Source organism: Ochotona curzoniae, unplaced genomic scaffold, assembly GCF_017591425.1.
Source record: "Ochotona curzoniae isolate NIBS_2020 unplaced genomic scaffold, NIBS_Ocur_1.0 scaffold_4763, whole genome shotgun sequence".
Taxonomy (NCBI): domain Eukaryota; kingdom Metazoa; phylum Chordata; class Mammalia; order Lagomorpha; family Ochotonidae; genus Ochotona; species Ochotona curzoniae.
The window spans coordinates 4,489,028-4,506,420 of record NW_024467123.1 but is presented as its reverse complement, the minus strand read 5'-3'; the positions used below and the strand labels follow the sequence as shown (position 1 = coordinate 4,506,420).

General features: G+C 45.2%; 1 protein-coding gene across 1 annotated transcript in view; it reads left to right on the top strand.

Annotated features, from left to right (window-relative positions):
* The window catches only part of BMPR1A (bone morphogenetic protein receptor type 1A), a 63,396-nt gene that overhangs the window by 29,915 nt on the left and 16,088 nt on the right, over window positions 1-17,393 (top strand). The window contains exons 2-6 of the mRNA XM_040970413.1: window positions 611-805; window positions 9,048-9,210; window positions 11,536-11,638; window positions 15,520-15,616; window positions 15,711-15,810. Coding sequence (XP_040826347.1) covers window positions 739-805; window positions 9,048-9,210; window positions 11,536-11,638; window positions 15,520-15,616; window positions 15,711-15,810 — 530 coding nt within the window. The 5' untranslated portion in view covers window positions 611-738. The remainder of the gene's footprint in view (window positions 1-610; window positions 806-9,047; window positions 9,211-11,535; window positions 11,639-15,519; window positions 15,617-15,710; window positions 15,811-17,393) is intronic.

The window sequence follows — 17,393 nt, the reverse complement described above, 5'->3', positions numbered from 1 at the left end:
AATAAAAGTAAATCTTAACAACAAAAAAAGAAGAGTCCTCTTGGTATGTGAACAATTCCCAAATCTTAATTGAGATGTTATGTTGAATGTCATCCATGTTAAAAGCCAAATTATATCCTAGTTGTTAGATTTGCAATATTTTAGGCAAGTTTTTTTTCCTTTTAAGCATGCAATTTTAAAATTTTATTCTTAGTTTTTAAAAGTCATTTCACGTAGGATGAATTTGCACTTGGTTTTGCTTTAATGAGGGAGCTTGTTGCTAATTCAAGTGTGTGTGATTTTCTGTGTGAATGTTCTTTTCTGTCTGTAGAACAAATGGTTAGAAACATGCCAGATCTTTTTTATTACATCCTTTAGGATTTGAAAGAATGTTAGTAAATGGCTTATATTTTCTTGAAAATCAAACAGCTTACATGTGAGCAGCCAAGGAGAGAGTTAATGTGTTTCTCTGAGATCCAGAGGTTACAGTCCGCCACTAAGTTATTTCAGCCCGGTGCTTTAGAAGAGCTTCGTCTGGAAGTAGGCCTGGGCCTGTGTTTTCCTATTGATTTTTGCAGGCTTTACAAAGTTGAGTTATGCTCATTAGCCTTTTAACTTTCTTGTCTTTCAGGAGAAAACAGTGGGCGTTGGAGGCTTTGTCAAGTGATTGTGGCCTGCCACTAGAACACCTCCCTGAGAAGGTCACCCAAAGATCATTTGTTCAAGGTGACAGAGGACAGGCAACACTGAGGGTGAACAATGACTCAGCCCTGTATCTACCTTCGATTACTGGGAGCCTACCTGTTCTTCCTTTCTCATGTTCAAGGTCAGTAGGTGCTCTCTGCAGTAGTTGATGTAGGCATTCATTCTCTTGTCTGTTCTTTTTGGGGGGGGGCGGGGCTGAGGATAGATTCATTTTATTTGCTGCAAAGACAAAGAGATCTCTTTGATCTCCTGTTCACTTCCCAGATGGCTGCAGTGGTTGGGGCCTGGCCAAGCTGAAGCCAGGTGCTTAATCTCATATGGCTGCAGGGGCTCAAGCACTTGGGGCATCATTTGCGGCTTTCCCAGGGACATTAGCAAGGATGGGAAGAAGAGCAACCAGGACTTGAACTGTCACCAATAAGGATGCTAGCTCGTATTGCTGGCAGTGGCTTAACTCGCTGTGCCACATGCCAGCTACAGTATCTGTTCTTTCAACTCATGTTGTCTTTTGAACAGAACAGTTAGGCCCAGCATTTCAAGAAAGCTATTACTGCTATTTATTTTCAATGTTTGAAAAAAAAAAAGGTTTATTTATTTTTTTTTTTGTAAAGTTAGATGAGAGAGAGAGAGAGAGGAGAGACAGAAAGGAAGATCTTCTGTCTATTGATTCACTCCCCAAGTGGCCGCAACAGCTGGAGTTGTGCCGATCCAAAGCCAGGAGCCTGGAGTCTCTTCCAAGTCTTCCAAACAGGTGCGGGGTCCCAAGGTTTTGGGACACCCTCCACTGCTTTCCCAGGCCACAAGCAGGGAGCTGGATGGGAAATGGGGCCTCCAGGATTAGAACCAGCATTCATATGGGATCCCGGTGCTTGCAAGGCAAGGACTTTAGCTGCTAGGCTACCACTTCGGACCCCAGCATGGCTTTTTAAGAGGCAATTGACACATGTTAAACTTTCGAACTTGGCTTCAGTAGAAACTATTTCTAATGCCTTTGAAAGTCTTCGCCTCTCAGAGCCTATTTGCACATCCGTAGCATAGACATTGTCTCAATACGGCATCATGAGGTCTTGGAGGATTAAATGTGATGAAATGTAAGTGGCACTTGTCTGTGCTGAGTGCTAAAATTTTGCTGAAACTCGATTTCTGACCGCTACTGTAATATCACCCTGCGTGTTCCTCGCTTGCGTCTCCCAGCAGGAAGTCATTGTAAGGACTCTTGGTCATAAGAGCTGCATTTGCACGAGAGGTTTTTCCTGTATGATTTAATTAGCATAATGTTTTAACTGAAGAGAAAGAACTGTGTTTCCAGAAGGATTTCAGATAGAGCCTAGTGAACATAGTCATATGCTCAATTTTTTTTTTAACTTCCTAGGCTGCTCTTTCATTTGGTTCACAGTGATATGGATTAATATCCATCCACAAAAAGAAAGATGCTGAGCGGCATAAAGCTTTTGGCATTTTCATTAAAGCTGTGGGCTGCTTATGTTTTGCTTCAAATATAACAGTATCATTATTGCCGTAGTCAGGATACAGAGGCGTCTTGTAAAAGCCGCTCTTCTCTGTGAAACACCAGATTTCTTAACACATTTTTATTTTTATATCGGTGACATGCTTGCTTGATCAGCATCAACCAAAGCAGTCATTGTTTTAAGAATGAAGAGTTAAAATTAATAGTAACATTTCTGTTTGCCTCTTACCTCCACGTCATCTCTATTTGAAGTAAAAGAAGAAATAAGGTCTTTGTAGGTTGTCTCTAGGCAGTGTAGTATAAAATCCTCATCCCCCACACCATCTCAGATTGTTCAATGAAGGTTATTTGGAAAAGTTCGAGGAAAATGTGTATTACCAAACAAAACCAAAAGCAAAAACAAAACCCCTGTGGATTTAAGAATTCTTGCACCAGAATAAACTTCTTGTAATTTGTTCTCTATGTACTTTTTTTAAAAAAAGATTTATTTTTACTTGAAATATAGAGATAGTAGATATTCCACCCATTGATTTACTCTCCAAATGGTCACTATAGCCAAGAGGAGCTAATCCAAACCCAGAAACCAGGATCTTCTTCTGGTCTCCCATGTGGGTGTAGGGTCGCAAGGCTTTGGGCTGTGCTCTGCTGCTTTCCCAGGCCACAAGCAGGGAGGCAGCTGGAATATGAATTGATGCCCATAAGGGATGCCAGCACCACAGGCAGAAGCTGAGCCTACTTACTGTACGACAGCAGCAGCCGGCTCATGGACTTCTTGAAGTATCTTCATGTACTATACTTTTATTAAATGGAATACATTTTTGGTTAATTATCAGATATAAATAAACAGAAAGACTTAAGAATTGTACATGCCTATGATAAAAAGCAAATGTGCTTTTGTTTCCCTTAAGTGGTGTAGCAGATTAAAGTGCGGGCTGTGACACCAGCATCCCATGTGGACACCAGTTCACTGCTCTACTTCTTGCCCAGCTCTCACTAATGCACTTTGGGAAACGGGAGGATGCCCAGAGTCCCTGGGCCCCTGCCACTCCCACGGAGCCTCAGGAGCGTCTCATTCCTGGGTCCAACCCGGGCCCGCTGAGCTGTTGTAGCCATTCAGGAAGTGAGCCAGATCGATCCCTGGCTCTGGCTCTGATTCTCCCTCTCACACTCTTGCTGTGCCTTTCAAATAAGTAAATATTTATTTAAAACAAAAACAAGGCAAAAAAAGAGAAAATTATTTTGATAGTTGCCACAAATGATAGCACAAAAAGTATCTGCTTATAAAGAAAATTATTAGTAAAGTTCTTACTTCCTAGGAATTACTGAGAATTTCAGAGTGGTGCAATGGAAAAAAAGTTACTTCAGTTCTAACTTTAGCTTGAATTGTGTCTCAGGACACTTATCCTAGGTATAAGCAGGGGTTTTGTGAGCATCAGTATTCTGATGTGGGTTTAAATGCCTTAGATTGAGACAAGGTCACTTTGGCTTCACTGGAAGAATGAGGCATCTGATACATTTTTAAGACTTATTTGAAAAGCAAAATTGCATAGAGAGATTTTTCCATCTGGTAGCTCACTCTGCAAATGGCCACAACTGCCAGAGCTGGGCCAGACTAAAGCTAGGAGCCAGGAGCTTCTTTTGGGTCTGTCATGTGGCTTCTGGGGCAGAAACTTTCGAGCTGTCTCCAGCTGTTTTCTCAATCACACTAATAGAACTGGATCAGAAGTGGAAGAGCTAGAACTCAAACAAGCCTCTAAATGGGATGCTGGCACTGCAGGCAGCAGCTTTGCTTGCAGTGCCATAGCACCGGGGAAGCCCCCCACCACCACCATTTTTTTTCTAATGTACTTATTTATTTTGAGAACCAGAGTTACAGAGAGAAAGACAGCTTCTATCTGTTGGTTCACCTCCAAATAGCTGCAACAGCCAGGACCGGACCAGGCCAAAGCCATGAGCCTCATCTGGATCTGCTGTGTGTGTACTAGGGGCCAAAGCACTTGGGCAACCTTCTGCAGCTTTTTCCGGGTCAGTAGCAGGGAGCTGAATCAGAACTGGAACAGCTGGAAGTTAAACCTGCACCCATGTGGGAGCCTTATGGTGTCGCAAATAAAACCTTACCCACTGTTCTATGGTAGCAGCTCTAGAGTCATCTGATACTAACTTCTTTTTATTATTATTATTATTTTAAATTTTGAAATTCTGTATAGTCTGGGGTTCCCCTCCCACCAGTTTCCACCCACCTGACTGATTTTCCGCATATTGATAGTAACTTCTAATCGATGTTTAGTCCTTTTGCTTCTAAACTTTGGTTTTAGTTGAAAGTAACTGGTTACTCAACTGGCAGTGACTTAAACTGAGTTTAGTGTGAACATAGGTTGTGGGTGTCAACCAGCGTTCATTTAGTCATGCAGCACTGTCAAGGTGGACATCTGCAATTCTCTTGGGTCTTCCTGTTTGGTTGCAGGGTAACTGCTCTTCATTTGAGGCAGGAAAAATGAGGAAGGGGGGGTACCAGCCTCAACTGGAAAAGCACAGGTGTCCCGGAAACACATTTGTCTCCCAGCAGATCTTATCCTAATGCTTATTGGCTACAATGAACCTAATCCAGGGCTATGGGCAAACAGCTTCTTGCCATTTTCTTAAATTAATCTCTGTGTTTCCTAGGGCTGAATGCATTGTGCCCTAAACAAAATCGGAGTTGGATTAGCTTGGGAAGGGGGATAGACATCAGCTGGGCAACTGAAAGTCTGAGATGCAGTTTAACTCATCTGTCAGTATGCTCTCAGCTACGGGTAGCAAAAAAAGAAAAAGAGCAGTTTAAGAAAGCTTAGCAGGAGTCTGAAGGTGTGGGAACTAGTTGTGCCATCCTGCATGTGTCAGTTTAGCTCTGGGTTAGCTCACCTCGCAGCCAGCCATGGTGTGCCTGCTGAGGCGGCAGACGCCACAGCTTCTTGTTGATAACATTCAGTGAAACAAAGGGGAGTGGATGTATCTCTTCACATCTCTTTTTAATTGATAAAGAAATGTTTCCCCAGACACTCCCCTCCTTCCTCCAATAGACTTCCTTCTAATCTTAGTGTCAAAATTTGATATACATCCTTGGGCAAACAAATCACCCCCAGGGGGAATGGATCTAAAGCTGTTGGAATAGCAGTTATCTCAGTTGAGAGCAGGGCTGCACTTTGCCTCAATCTTGAGGAGGAAGGCAGGCATTTAGAGTGTGTAAGTGGGCTCAGTGTTGTGGCATGGCGTGGAAAGGCATCCCATCTGAGCAGTGAACCTGCGGATGGAAGACCTCTCTGTCTCCAGTCTAACTCTGACTTTTAAATAACTGTTTAACAATTGCAAGACAGAGCACATGAGTGTGTGCACACGCATGCTGCCGACAGGAGAGGAACAGCTGCCGGTGTCTGTTAATGGGGTGCCATGTTGGTCTGCCCGGTGATGCTCACAGCCTTCTTGAGGGCATTTGATGCGCAGCCAGAAGGCTCTTGGTGAGTGTGTCTTCCCAGGAAACTAAACCCAGAGTTGGTCTGCTCTGTGCTCTCAGCTGCTGATCCTCTTGGTGGCCAAGCGGTGGGTGTGTGGTTGAAAGAGATCAGTTCCTGTTAAGAGGAAGGATGGTTAGAAACGTGCTCTGCAGTCATTGCTGCACATGTAGCATGGCCATGGAGAGTGGCTGGCCTTATGACAGCCCAGTAGTCACCTGTGGGATTCTCGCTGTGCTGAGGTGGTGGTTTAGTGAAGGGGGTTCTCAGCAGTCTGGGTGGCTTTAGTGGCAGCTCCTGAGGAGTCCAGCTGTACCTTTGGCAATACAGACCCTTGATATTTTGACATTCAGTTTGTTTCTGGTTTCTGCTCAACATCCGTGAGTTTCTAGCTGTGGTGTGCTGAGGATTGCAGTCTCTGGTTGTCCATCCTTGCCGGCCTGCTCCCTGGCCTTGGGTAGATGCCCTCCACTGTACTGCGTGTTAGAAAGTGACCCTGCTGGTTTTGATTTCCTAGCACTTATCTCTGAATCCCTGTGAAAACAATGCCAACAGCAGTGTTTATTGGTTTGTATTGTCTTTCCCCTCTTAAGATTTAGGGCTCTAATTAATAAGGAACTTTGTTCATTGTTCTGCTTCAGAACTTAAAGCTTATTACCAGTATGTATTTACCTAATACATTTTCATGAATTAAAAACAGGTAAAGGAAAGAAAAATATTGTTGGGGTCAGTGTTGTGGTATAGTAAGTTAGGCCTGCACCTGCAATGCTAGCATCCCGTATGGGTATCAGTTAGAGTCCCAGTTCCTTTCTAACGTACCTGGGAAAGCAACACCAGATAAGAGCTTGGGTCCCTGTATCCATTTGGGAGATCCAGAAGAAGCTTTGGGGTTCAGCCTGGCCCAACCCTAGCCATTGCAACCATTTGGGGAGTGAATAAGCAGTTAGAAGATCTCTGTCTCTCCATTTTCTTTATCTTTGCTTTTCAAATAATAACTAAAAATAAAATCTTTAAAAATTATGTTTCAGACATTTATTTTACTGAACAGCCCCATAGCAGTAAGTGCTGTATCAACAGATCATGGCCTCTTGATTTTCTCTTTCCACTGAGAGGCTTGGAACTCCTTGGAGAAATTGCTGATTTTGAATCTGGCAAGGCAAGTGCAAGGTGACCTGGGACATCTTGGCTGCAGAGCAAGGGAGAGCTCAGAGGATGCAGGGACCTGTTTGATGTGGCAGAATTGGAACCATTTGAGCATTGGCAAGGATAATAACTGCAGGGTATTAAAACTGATTTATTATGTATAAGTTCCCGAGTTTGTAGTGACTGAAATACATTCCTTTTCAATCTTATTGAAAAAACTGACTGGTTATTATTGAAGGTATCCAGGTCAGTAATTTTAACAAATTGTGAAAGGGGGGTGGGGCAGAAATCAAGCATTAATTTCTCTTTGTTATTACATGTGCTGCACCAGGTACTTCGGCAGCAGATGAGAGGGGGCATCTCGCTGTAGAGATATTCTAGGCCATAAAGAAGTAGAAATGATAGAAATAGGGTACTGTGTTTCGTACTGCCGTCTGTTGCTTTCCCAAGTGCATTAGCAGGGAGCTGGATAGGAAGTAGAGCAGTTGGGACACAAGCCAACACTCCAGTATGGGATGTCAGTGCTGCAGGCAGCAGCTTAGCTGACTGTGCCACAGCACCAGCCCTTGTAACATAGTTTGAGAGCTGAATCAGTTCTCAGCTGTCCCTGGTCTCCTGGGCTTACTGGGTGGAGGAGTGTAATGGGTCACACATAGTCACACAGCCAGCTGAACCTGGGGTGGGCCCAGAAAAGATCAGCATCCGGGTCTCTTCCACCTAATGCAGTTATTCCTTTGCTGTACCTTCATCTTTTCAGTTCATGCTCTTGAAAACATGTGAAGTCTGCCGTTTGCATAGAAAATTGGAAGGCTCCCAGCAGCTTTGCCCTGACATTGCACTGTTTTGGAAAGGACGGTGCTGATTAGGGACTGGACACTGTGCTTTCTCGTGTGTCCTACGGAAGCCTAGCACCTTGTCTTTGTTGAAGGCGTTTCTCCTGTGCATGTGTTACACTCCCCAAGAAGTGAAGTTCCTCACTGCACGTTGGTGTAAGGAAGACGAGTCAGACTGCCGAGTGTTGGATCCCTGACATACTTGTCAAGCCACACGTTCTTTGCTGATTTTGCTGTGTGCAAGTGCATGATTTTTCTGTTCCCAAGATTTCATCTTGTCAGTATGGCTAAGTTTAAAGTCATGTCCACAGTGTGTCCTGAACTATTTATTTGGTGCTGATAATGAAAGACAGGGCCAGTGGGACAGCCTAGTGGCTAAATCCTTTTTGCATGCGCCAGGATCGCGTATGGATCCTGGTTCATGTCCTGGCTGCCTCATTTCCCTTCCAGTTCCCTGCTTGTGGCCTGGGAAAGCAGTATAGGATGACCCAAAGCCTTGGGACCCTGCGCCTGCGTGGGAGACCCAGGGGAAGCTCTGGCTCCTCGCTTTGGATTTGCTCATCTCTGGCCATTGTGGCCACTTGAGAAGTGAGCCAGCAGATGGACGTTTTTTATCTTAGTTTCTCCTCTCTGTAGATCTGCCTTTATGATAAACATGAATAAATCTTTAAAAAAAAAAAAAAGGAAAAGGGAGAGGAGGAAGGAAGGAAATGAGAAAGGAAAAGAAAGGCCCACATGTAGGTGTTTGACTCTTGAGGGAAACCCACAAGAATGGCTAGGCGATCTTAGCTGAGTGACAGGGCAGACGTAGTTCCTACAGCAGGCATTGCAGTTCTGATCTGCTTCCTGTCTGAAAGGTTTCAGTGCCACGTCTGACTGTACCTGTCACTTGAGGCCACTGGATTCTAATGCAAACACCCAGTTCTCTTTCCATAAACTCAGTACTGCCTGCCCTCCAGTAACCTTCAGTTCTTGGCAGCGAGGTCTGGATCCCAACCAATGACCTCGAGATAAAAGAGCTCCAGATAGCACACTTGGTCTCATGCTCACGCTGTTCCCTTACTTAAGCAATTAAAGGCCCCAGCAAGATGCTTAGTAGCTCCTTTCCACAGAAGGGTACAAATAAAGGACATTTTAAAGCTAGTCACCAGCTTTGAACCAAAGACTTCAGGAGAAGAATCCTGACTTGTGTGTGTGTTACTGTGGAGACAGTCTCAGCCCTTCCCACAGGTTAAGACCAAGGTCAAGCCTGTGCTGTCCTGGCTTGCCTTCACTAGTGCAGACTAGTAACCTAGCTATCTCTAGGTGATCCACAGTGCTTTTAAGATTTGTTGCAATTATTGTGTTAAGAACGTAGAAACATTGCCTCATTAAAAACTGTGGACAGCTTTCCAGAAATTGTATACTTACAGATTCCTTATTTGAATACAGGACAGAATCTAGACAGTATGCTCCATGGCACTGGGGTAAAATCGGAGTCCGACCAGAAGAAGTCAGAAAATGGAGCCACCTTGGCCCCAGAGGACACGTTGCCTTTTTTGAAGTGCTATTGCTCAGGACACTGCCCAGATGATGCGATCAATAACACATGCATGTAAGTGTTTGTGCAATTCCCCTTAAAGGTAGGTGAGTAGAGTGGTGTCTGGTGCTATTGGAAAAATTGCTAAGATTATCTGAGGTTTTTCTCTCAGGTTATGTACAGTATCTTTCCAGAGGACTGAAAAAACTTACTTAGCATATAAGAACATTGTTCCACTAAATGATTGATACTTCCTTGATAAATAAAAACGCTATTGTGGAGCAGGCTTTGGGTACGGTGGTTTTAATGCTGCTTTGGTGGATATATTCCATATTGGAGAGCCTAGGTTCAAATTCCTGCGCTCCTTCTGTTCTAGCTGCCTGCTGAAAGTTTGCTCCTTATTTTAAAGGTGGTAAGACATCTCCCATCCCCCAGCTCACACCCCAGATGTCTGAAGTACCTGAGATAGGGCAGAGCCAAAGCAGGAGCTAGGAACTTACTCCAGCCCTCTTGTACACGTGGCAGCAACAAGGCGGCTTGTCATGCCTGCTGCCTCCCTTGGTGCACATTAGCAGGCAGTTGAAGTCAGAATCGGGAGCAGAGCTGGGGTTTGAACCAGCTAAGGCACCCCAGTTGTGCATGTGGGCATCCTCTCTTACCTGCTAAGCCAGATGTCCTCCCCTGTGCTGCAAGCCAAATGTGTTTTGTCTATTTCAGTTTCTCATTTATATTAATTGCCCAGACATTTATATAGTACTTGCCTGATATGATGGGTTATTTATTAGTAACTTATTCCCCCTCCCTGTTCCCAAACAAAACTGAATCATCAGTTTTAGCAGAATTTTAACCTCACATTTCCCTCTTAACAGAAAATGAGAAATTCTACAAAAATTTTTTGATGATGTTTACATAGCACAGTTGATCAGGGTGGGAAGGATCGAGGGTTAGGGGAGTGTGGTTGAGACCACTACCTCCAAACTTACTTTTTCCTCCTCCTCTGTCTGGGAAGGGGGAAGACGAGTGAAGCCGCACCCAGCCTCCCAACCATCCCAGCATCCAGGGATAGGGAGCGGCCAACTGCCATCCCAGGGTCCCTGATGTGGGGCATGTCCGAGGGTTCTGCTTAAGTGGTCTCAATAGTTCTGAAGTGCTGTTGATCTCACCGGTCCAAGGATGAGGAAATCCTTCCAAGGTCCACTGGCTGACACAGTCCACACAGTCCAACCTAGAGTCTCCATTCACCCAGATATATGCTGTCATTGCTTGGCTGGAGTAGTTGACCAATTTGTTCTGTCCTCCTGCTGTGGTACCACATGTCCTCTAGGTCCCAATGGTCTGCCATATCCTCCGTGTGCATCTGGGCATGCCGTCCACTGCTCTGTCTTTTCTACTGAGGAGGCCTAGTTCTAACACCAGCACTCTAGGGTCAGTCTACAGATTCTGCGATTCTCCACGTCGTTGGAGTTCTGAGTCTAGTGGTTCAGTGGGAGAATTCCCAAAGAGACATCTGAGGCAATCCCAGACCTGACTCTTACGTGTGCTTGCCAGTACAGGATCTGGCTCAGTCTGTCCCCCACATCAGCCTGCGTATACACTGGTCATTCTAATTGCTGGGTCAGTTCTGTCTCCAACCCCATGTCATACACAAATCATTGGATGCTATAGCTCAGACCAACCCAGCCCACTACACACTCAGCCCTCATGTACACCAGTGGGAGCTGCAGCCTAGTTGGTCTACGAAAATTTTTAAGTGACAACAGCATACCTCTGATATAATAAAATGGTGACATCAAAAATGTAGAAGTATCTTCCATATTCATCATATTCTAGGTGGATATATTGTGGAAATGCTATAAATATGCTTATATAAATTGAAATTTTAACAGCCACAAAAGTTCTGCCTGACAAAAATAAAAAAAAAATTAAAAAAAATTCTGCCTGTTTTCCATCACATCAAGATTGAGTCTGTGGATCTCACACGATAATAATAATAATAAATAAAGATTAAAAAATAAAATGAGTTTTATTTGTTTTCATGTATAAATGTGAATCCTGAAAGTATTATGGATAGAAAGACTTCAGCATTATCTTAAGCATACTTTTGAAACATTACTTTTTTAAGCTTCACAAGTAAGCTTTCTGTGATCACATGACTGCATTAGCAAGAAGTTTGCCACTTGGCGGCAAACAGAAATCTTTTTCACCTGGACACAGGGTCCTCCTGAGCCCTTCACATCTTAGTTCAGGGATAGCCACTCCCGTGCCCAAAGCCTGCGTGGCTTTGCCAGTAGGTCACATGTGAATGCAGTCCTAATTTGGAAAATAAGCTCCTTGAGGCATCAGTGCCATTCATGAGCACTCTGTCTTCGTGAGAGGTCAATAGTGGGTATTCCCTTACAGAACTAATGGACATTGCTTTGCCATCATCGAAGAAGATGACCAGGGAGAAACCACATTGGCTTCGGGATGTATGAAATATGAAGGATCTGACTTCCAGTGCAAGGTGAGTCTGGCTTGGGACCCATTTGGTGAAGGGAGGGGCCCCGGGAAAGGCGCGGACACGCACCCGCTGTCCACACTGCTGTGTGTTCTGGGAGCAGATGGCTGCGGGAACCTCTCACATCAAGTGGTATGATTGTGGTGACATTTTAGGTTATTTTACTTTCAAGAGAAAATTTGAAATCAACTTAGTTTGTCATTATTGCAAAAATGGATGCTGTCACATTTGCTTACAGATTATAGAACTTGCTGCAATGACATTTTTTTTTGGTAAGGCAGAGTGCAATAAAGCTAGGAACCCTGAACTCCAGTCCAAGTCTCCCATGGGAGCGGCAGGGGCCCGAGTACCTGGGACGCCGTCATTTGTCTTCCCAGGTACGTGAGCTGAGTTGGAAGAGGAGCAGCTGGGACTCAGACCTGCACTCTGACATGGGTACCAGCTTTTCAAGTGAGGAGCCGGCTTAGACCTAGTGGTTAAAATGCCTACACCTGCCATCAGAGTACCTGGGTTGGACCTCTGCCACCAGCTCCTGTTTTCAGCTTCTTCAGAGTACAGACTGTGGGGGACAGTGATGATGGCTCAAGTAGCTGGGCTCCTTAGCCAGCCGGGCTCCTTAGCCAGCCTGGCTCCTGGCTTGAGCATACTGACCGTGACTGACCAGGAAGCTAGCAGGTAGTAGGTAACCCCTTTGCCCGTGTATAAGCATGGTCAGTGTCATGGTAGAGTTTGATAGGCGCTTAGCTAACTGTCTCCCTGTCTTGGTAAACATCACTCCTGTCCAGCTGGAGGACGACAGCTCTGACTCCTGCCTCCCGGCACAGCCTGCTGGGATGGGTCAGGGGATGCTGGGCTACAGAGGGCTGTCGATACGCGGCGCGTTCCCACCAGCCCGACTTACTCTCTCTTCCTGTGGGATGGATTATTGCTCAGAAACCCCACTCTCATTCCTGGTAATTTGGTTTTGTTTCCACCTCCTGTACTGTCTCCCTCTCAAGCTCACAAAATGAGTTGATGTAACGTAGACTCTTGCACTTAATAAATGCCAAGTGAATTTTTTCCCCGCAGAGATTTTTATTTCCTACATAAATCTGGAAATGAAAATTGACTTGTGTGGAGGATGGGAGTGGGCAGCGCAGGAAAGGGAAAGGCTGCGTCACCCAGCCCTGAAACCGAGGCAGACCTGGTTCTGTCCGCTCCTGTTGGAGGTGGAGCGATGCTGGGGCCACCAGTCCTTGATGAGATCTCAGGCATGTGGGGGGTTCCCAGCCTTTTTGGCTTGTTCTGGCATCTCATCAGGGGTTCTTGTCAAGCTCACCAGAGAGCTAATTGGATATTTGCTATTTGCATTGGCATGCTGGCATTTAGTGGACCTACCTCATTTCTTTCCAGTTCCTCTAAAGCAGATCTTTTTTTATCCTGTGTTTTTCAGCAGAGCTAAGGCTCAGGGTAATTCACGGGCAGAGCTAGGGTTTGATTCCAGAGCCCTCGCTTTTTCCATAGCAGCGACCTGCCTTTAGTCTGCTGGCAGGCTCTGCTGTCTTCCCTTTTCAAGAGAAGCACCGTGACCTTTAGCTATCTGGTTTCCAGAGTCCTTAAATCATGTCTGTCTTTCAGCCGTCTCATGAGTAATCTGTTCTTCCTGGGACATCAGACACCGAGGTTAGGGGAGAGGAGCTCACATGGAATGCAGAAACGCTGTCAGCCGTCTTCCTGCACGCGGGCTGTCTGCGCTTACCTGGTGGTTTCTGGTCTACCACCTTCACCCCTACAAATCATCGATGACAGGGAAGACAGTGAAACAGGAGCCAGCCACTTGTGCGGCTCTGTCTGCACTCCCTGCGCTGCTTGGTCTTAGGCCGACTGCTCACTGGTCATCGCAGCGCTGCCTTTCCTGGGCTCCCTGGATAGTGTCGGATGTTTAGCTCTCTTCCTTACCCTTAGCCGGTGAGGACGCCTACACTGTGTGTGTCTTTCCTGGATTTGGAATTATTTCAGATTCTTCAGATTATCCTTAATATATATCTCTGTTTTCTCTTTCTCATCAAAGTGATTTTAAAGTAAACAAGTTTTTTTTTAAAAAAATTTTCAGTTAAAATGTAAAAGCCTAGTGGCTAAAGTCATTGTCTTGCATACACTGAGATCCTATATGGGTGCCGGTTTGTGTCCTGGCTAGTCTACTCCCCATCCAGCTCCCAGCTTTTGGTCTGTGAAAGCAATCAAGGACGACCCAGAGCCTTGAGACCCTGCACCCGCGCGGGAAACTCAGAAGGTACTCCTGGCTCCTGGCTTCGGATTGGCCCAGCTCCAATTCTTTTTTTCATTCTTTTTAAATATTTATTTTATTTTTTGAGGAATATCTTCTGTCTATTGATTTACTTTTCACGCGGCTGTAACAACTGAAGCTGAGCTAATCTGAAGCCAGGAGCCCAGAACCTCTTCTGGGTCTCTCACACAGGTGCAGGGTCCCAAGGCTTTGGGCCTCCCTCTACTGCTTTCCCAGGTCACAAGCAGGGAGCTGGATGGGAAGCCGAGCAGCCAGGATTAGAACTGGCGCCCATATGGGAATCTCAGCATGTGCAAGGCGAGGACTTAAGCTACTAGGCTACCGTGCCAGGCCCTCAGCTGCAATTCTTGCAGTAATTTGGAGGGTGAACCAGCTGATGGAGGATCTTTCTGTATCTCCTTCTCTCAGTATATAAGCCTTTCCAATAAAAATAGATTAATTTTTAAGAATGTAAAACTTTTTATTTGGAAATTTCCAAATTCCCTTGGGATCTTCCCAGATAAGTTCTGCAGTCACAGGTCTTATGTTCAGCTCTTCAAAGTAACACCTGATTATTCCGAATCTTTCCCTTTCTAACCACCTGGTGTGAGGAAGGACAGCCTGGGAACTTCTGCTTATATTCTTGCTGCTTTTATATTGAAAAATATAGTGTCTTTTTCTTAGAATTGTGGCCCAGGATGGCAGCTCTGCCAGGCACTGCTGAAATGTTAGCCTTCAACGTATCAGATGCTGCGCTGTCATTCACATAGACCCCACACCTGGTAGCTGCGCTCTGTGCCTGTGGTTTCTGGCTCTGCGGGGCGCGTCTCTGGCCGGTGGGCTCCAGCTCCCAGCAGCACTGCTTCTGTGTCCGCCTCACCGTGGGTGCCACGGGTGTGAGCACAGTGGTCCTTTGTGGCAGCTGCAGCTCCCTCTGGCTTTGGACTGCCTCAACTTGTTCGTGGGATCCTGAGTCTCAGCCCAGTCTCGGTGCCCCTGGGAGGTCACACTCAGGATGCTGGGTGATGATTGTGATGCATTTTAATATTCATGTTTTTAAGGAAAAGATCTCATGATCTTAGAATAAATAAGCTTCTACCGACTCTGAGTTGTAACTCATTAATAGGATATAGCAAGGCTTGCGCAGTGGCAGGGACACTCACCATCCACAAAATATGTGTTCTTAAGGAAAGCTGTTCAGGATAGGTGTTGCAGCTCTGCAAATGAAGCCGCTGCTTGAGGAGCTTGCATCCGTGTCTGAGTGCCAGTTCACACCCTGCTCCTGCTTCTGATCCAGCTTCCTGCTGCTGCGTCCTGGGGGCAGTGCTTAGGGCCCTGCCGTGTGGGCCCAAATGCGTCCTGACTCCTGCTGCCGGGGCATTAGCAGAGTGAGCCAGAGGATGAAATATTCTCTGTCTCAGTATCCCTCTGTCTTTCAAATAGACAAAAACAAACCATTTTACAGTCTTCACAGCACTATTTTAGCAGGATACTATTTTTACATGTAAAGTTGGCAAGTATTTTTTGCTTATTGATTTAGTAATTACATTTTTATGAGTACTGAAAAATTCATTGTTAACTTTTTCTGCCATTTCCAATCTTGCCATTACTCTTCCTCTAGGATTCACCCAAGGCCCAGCTGCGCAGGACAATAGAATGCTGCCGCACCCACCTGTGTAACCAGTATCTACAGCCTACACTGCCCCCTGCTGTTGTAGGTATGTCAGCACAGGCCCTGAAATGAACACTCAGGTGATGCCCCTGGCCTAAGAGGACAGGCTGGAGAGGTAATGTGTTTCCTTCTGTTGACAGGTCCGTTCTTCGATGGCAGCGTTCGATGGCTGGTTGTGCTTGTGTCCATGGCTGTCTGTATAGTTGCTATGATCATCTTCTTCAGCTGCTTTTGTTACAAGTAAGAGCGTTCTTCCTTTGATGCACAGTATGTTGTGAAGTGTTATTTTCAAAGCCAAGGGCAGACATTGCTGGCTGCTGCGTCCAACTCAGCAGCCACCGCCTTGTACTCTCTGGGTAGATATCCTTTCATTCAAGTAGATTATTGTTTCCTTAAAGGGAAAAGAGAGCTTCACCACGAATTAATTGGACACAAGTGTGTCCTCCATGTATTCATGAATACTTAGAATTTTCTTTACAGGACAGTGGCCTTCTCACTAATAAAAATAGGTCAATTTGTACAGCCTGTTCCAAGAAACCAACCATTCCCTCATTCTTTATTAATTTCAGCTTCAGAACTAATTGCACTTGGCCCTGATTCCAGAAGACAGCTACCCAGAAAAAAAATGCAAGACAGTCCCTCCCACTAGAAATCTTGATAATGAGCTGTTGTCATGCCTGGATAATACAGGGATCTGTGGGACAGGTTCCGAAACCCAGAAACAGACCTGAGTGCATACAGAAATTTAGCATGATAGAGGTCACACTTCAGATCATACATGAAAAGGCGGATTATTTAGTAAGTGGATTTGGAACTAGGCAGCTGCGTGAAAAAGATGAGGTTTAACCTGTTGTCTACACTAAAGGAAATTTTAACCTGATTAGAGCTGTATATTTTACAAATGTAATCATTGAAGTACTAGGGGAAAAAAACAATGAAATATTTTTTAAAATAATCTCAGGGTTTGAGTCTCACAATAAGATTTATTTTACATGAAAGAAAGAGGAGTTGACAGAAATCTTCCATCTCCTGGTTCACTCCCCAAATGGCCACAATGGCCAGAGCTGAGCTGATCCAAAGCCAGGAGCTAGAAGCTTCCTCCAGGTCTCCCATGCAGGCGCAGGATCCGAAAGCCTTGGGCCATTCTCCACTCTCTGCCTGGGCCACAGGCTGGGAGCTGGATCAAGTGGAGCAGCCACAGCATGGACCAGTGCTCATGTGGGGTGCAGCTGCACAGTGGAGAATTAGCCTGCTATGCCGCTGCACAGGCTCCTACACTTAGTGTTTAATTGAAAACTGAAAGCATACTGAACATTCATAATATCCAAAGCATAAATTAGCTTTTCTCACTTGTCATGTACTGATAAGGCTTCATGTTTGACAAGAGATTTTTGAAATTATGTTACTGTCCCTGAAACAACAATTTAGAGTTTTTATAAACTTATTTGGCTGATACAAAGACTACAGGAGATAAAATGAAAGTTTCAAGCCCGTGAAGCAAGTGGATGACTAGTCAGTGATTTACTCCACCCAAACATATGTGAGTCCTAGACTCTAAACGGAGAAAGCTCAGAAGCTATCTGTTCTTGCTGCCCACTGCCCAGACGCTTGGGGGCTGGCAGCTGGGGTTAACTCTGGAAGTGAAGTGAGAGGTAACAGGAAGACAGTAAAGACCTCTAGTGAGTGTCGTATTAATGAGCCTCTCCAAAAAGACAGCAGGTAGCGTCTTGTGGCAATGGGGCTAGACAGCAAAATATCACGAAGTGAGGCTCACTATGGGCTATTTGGGTTGCTAACCCCATCGATGGGGGCTCTGCCCACCA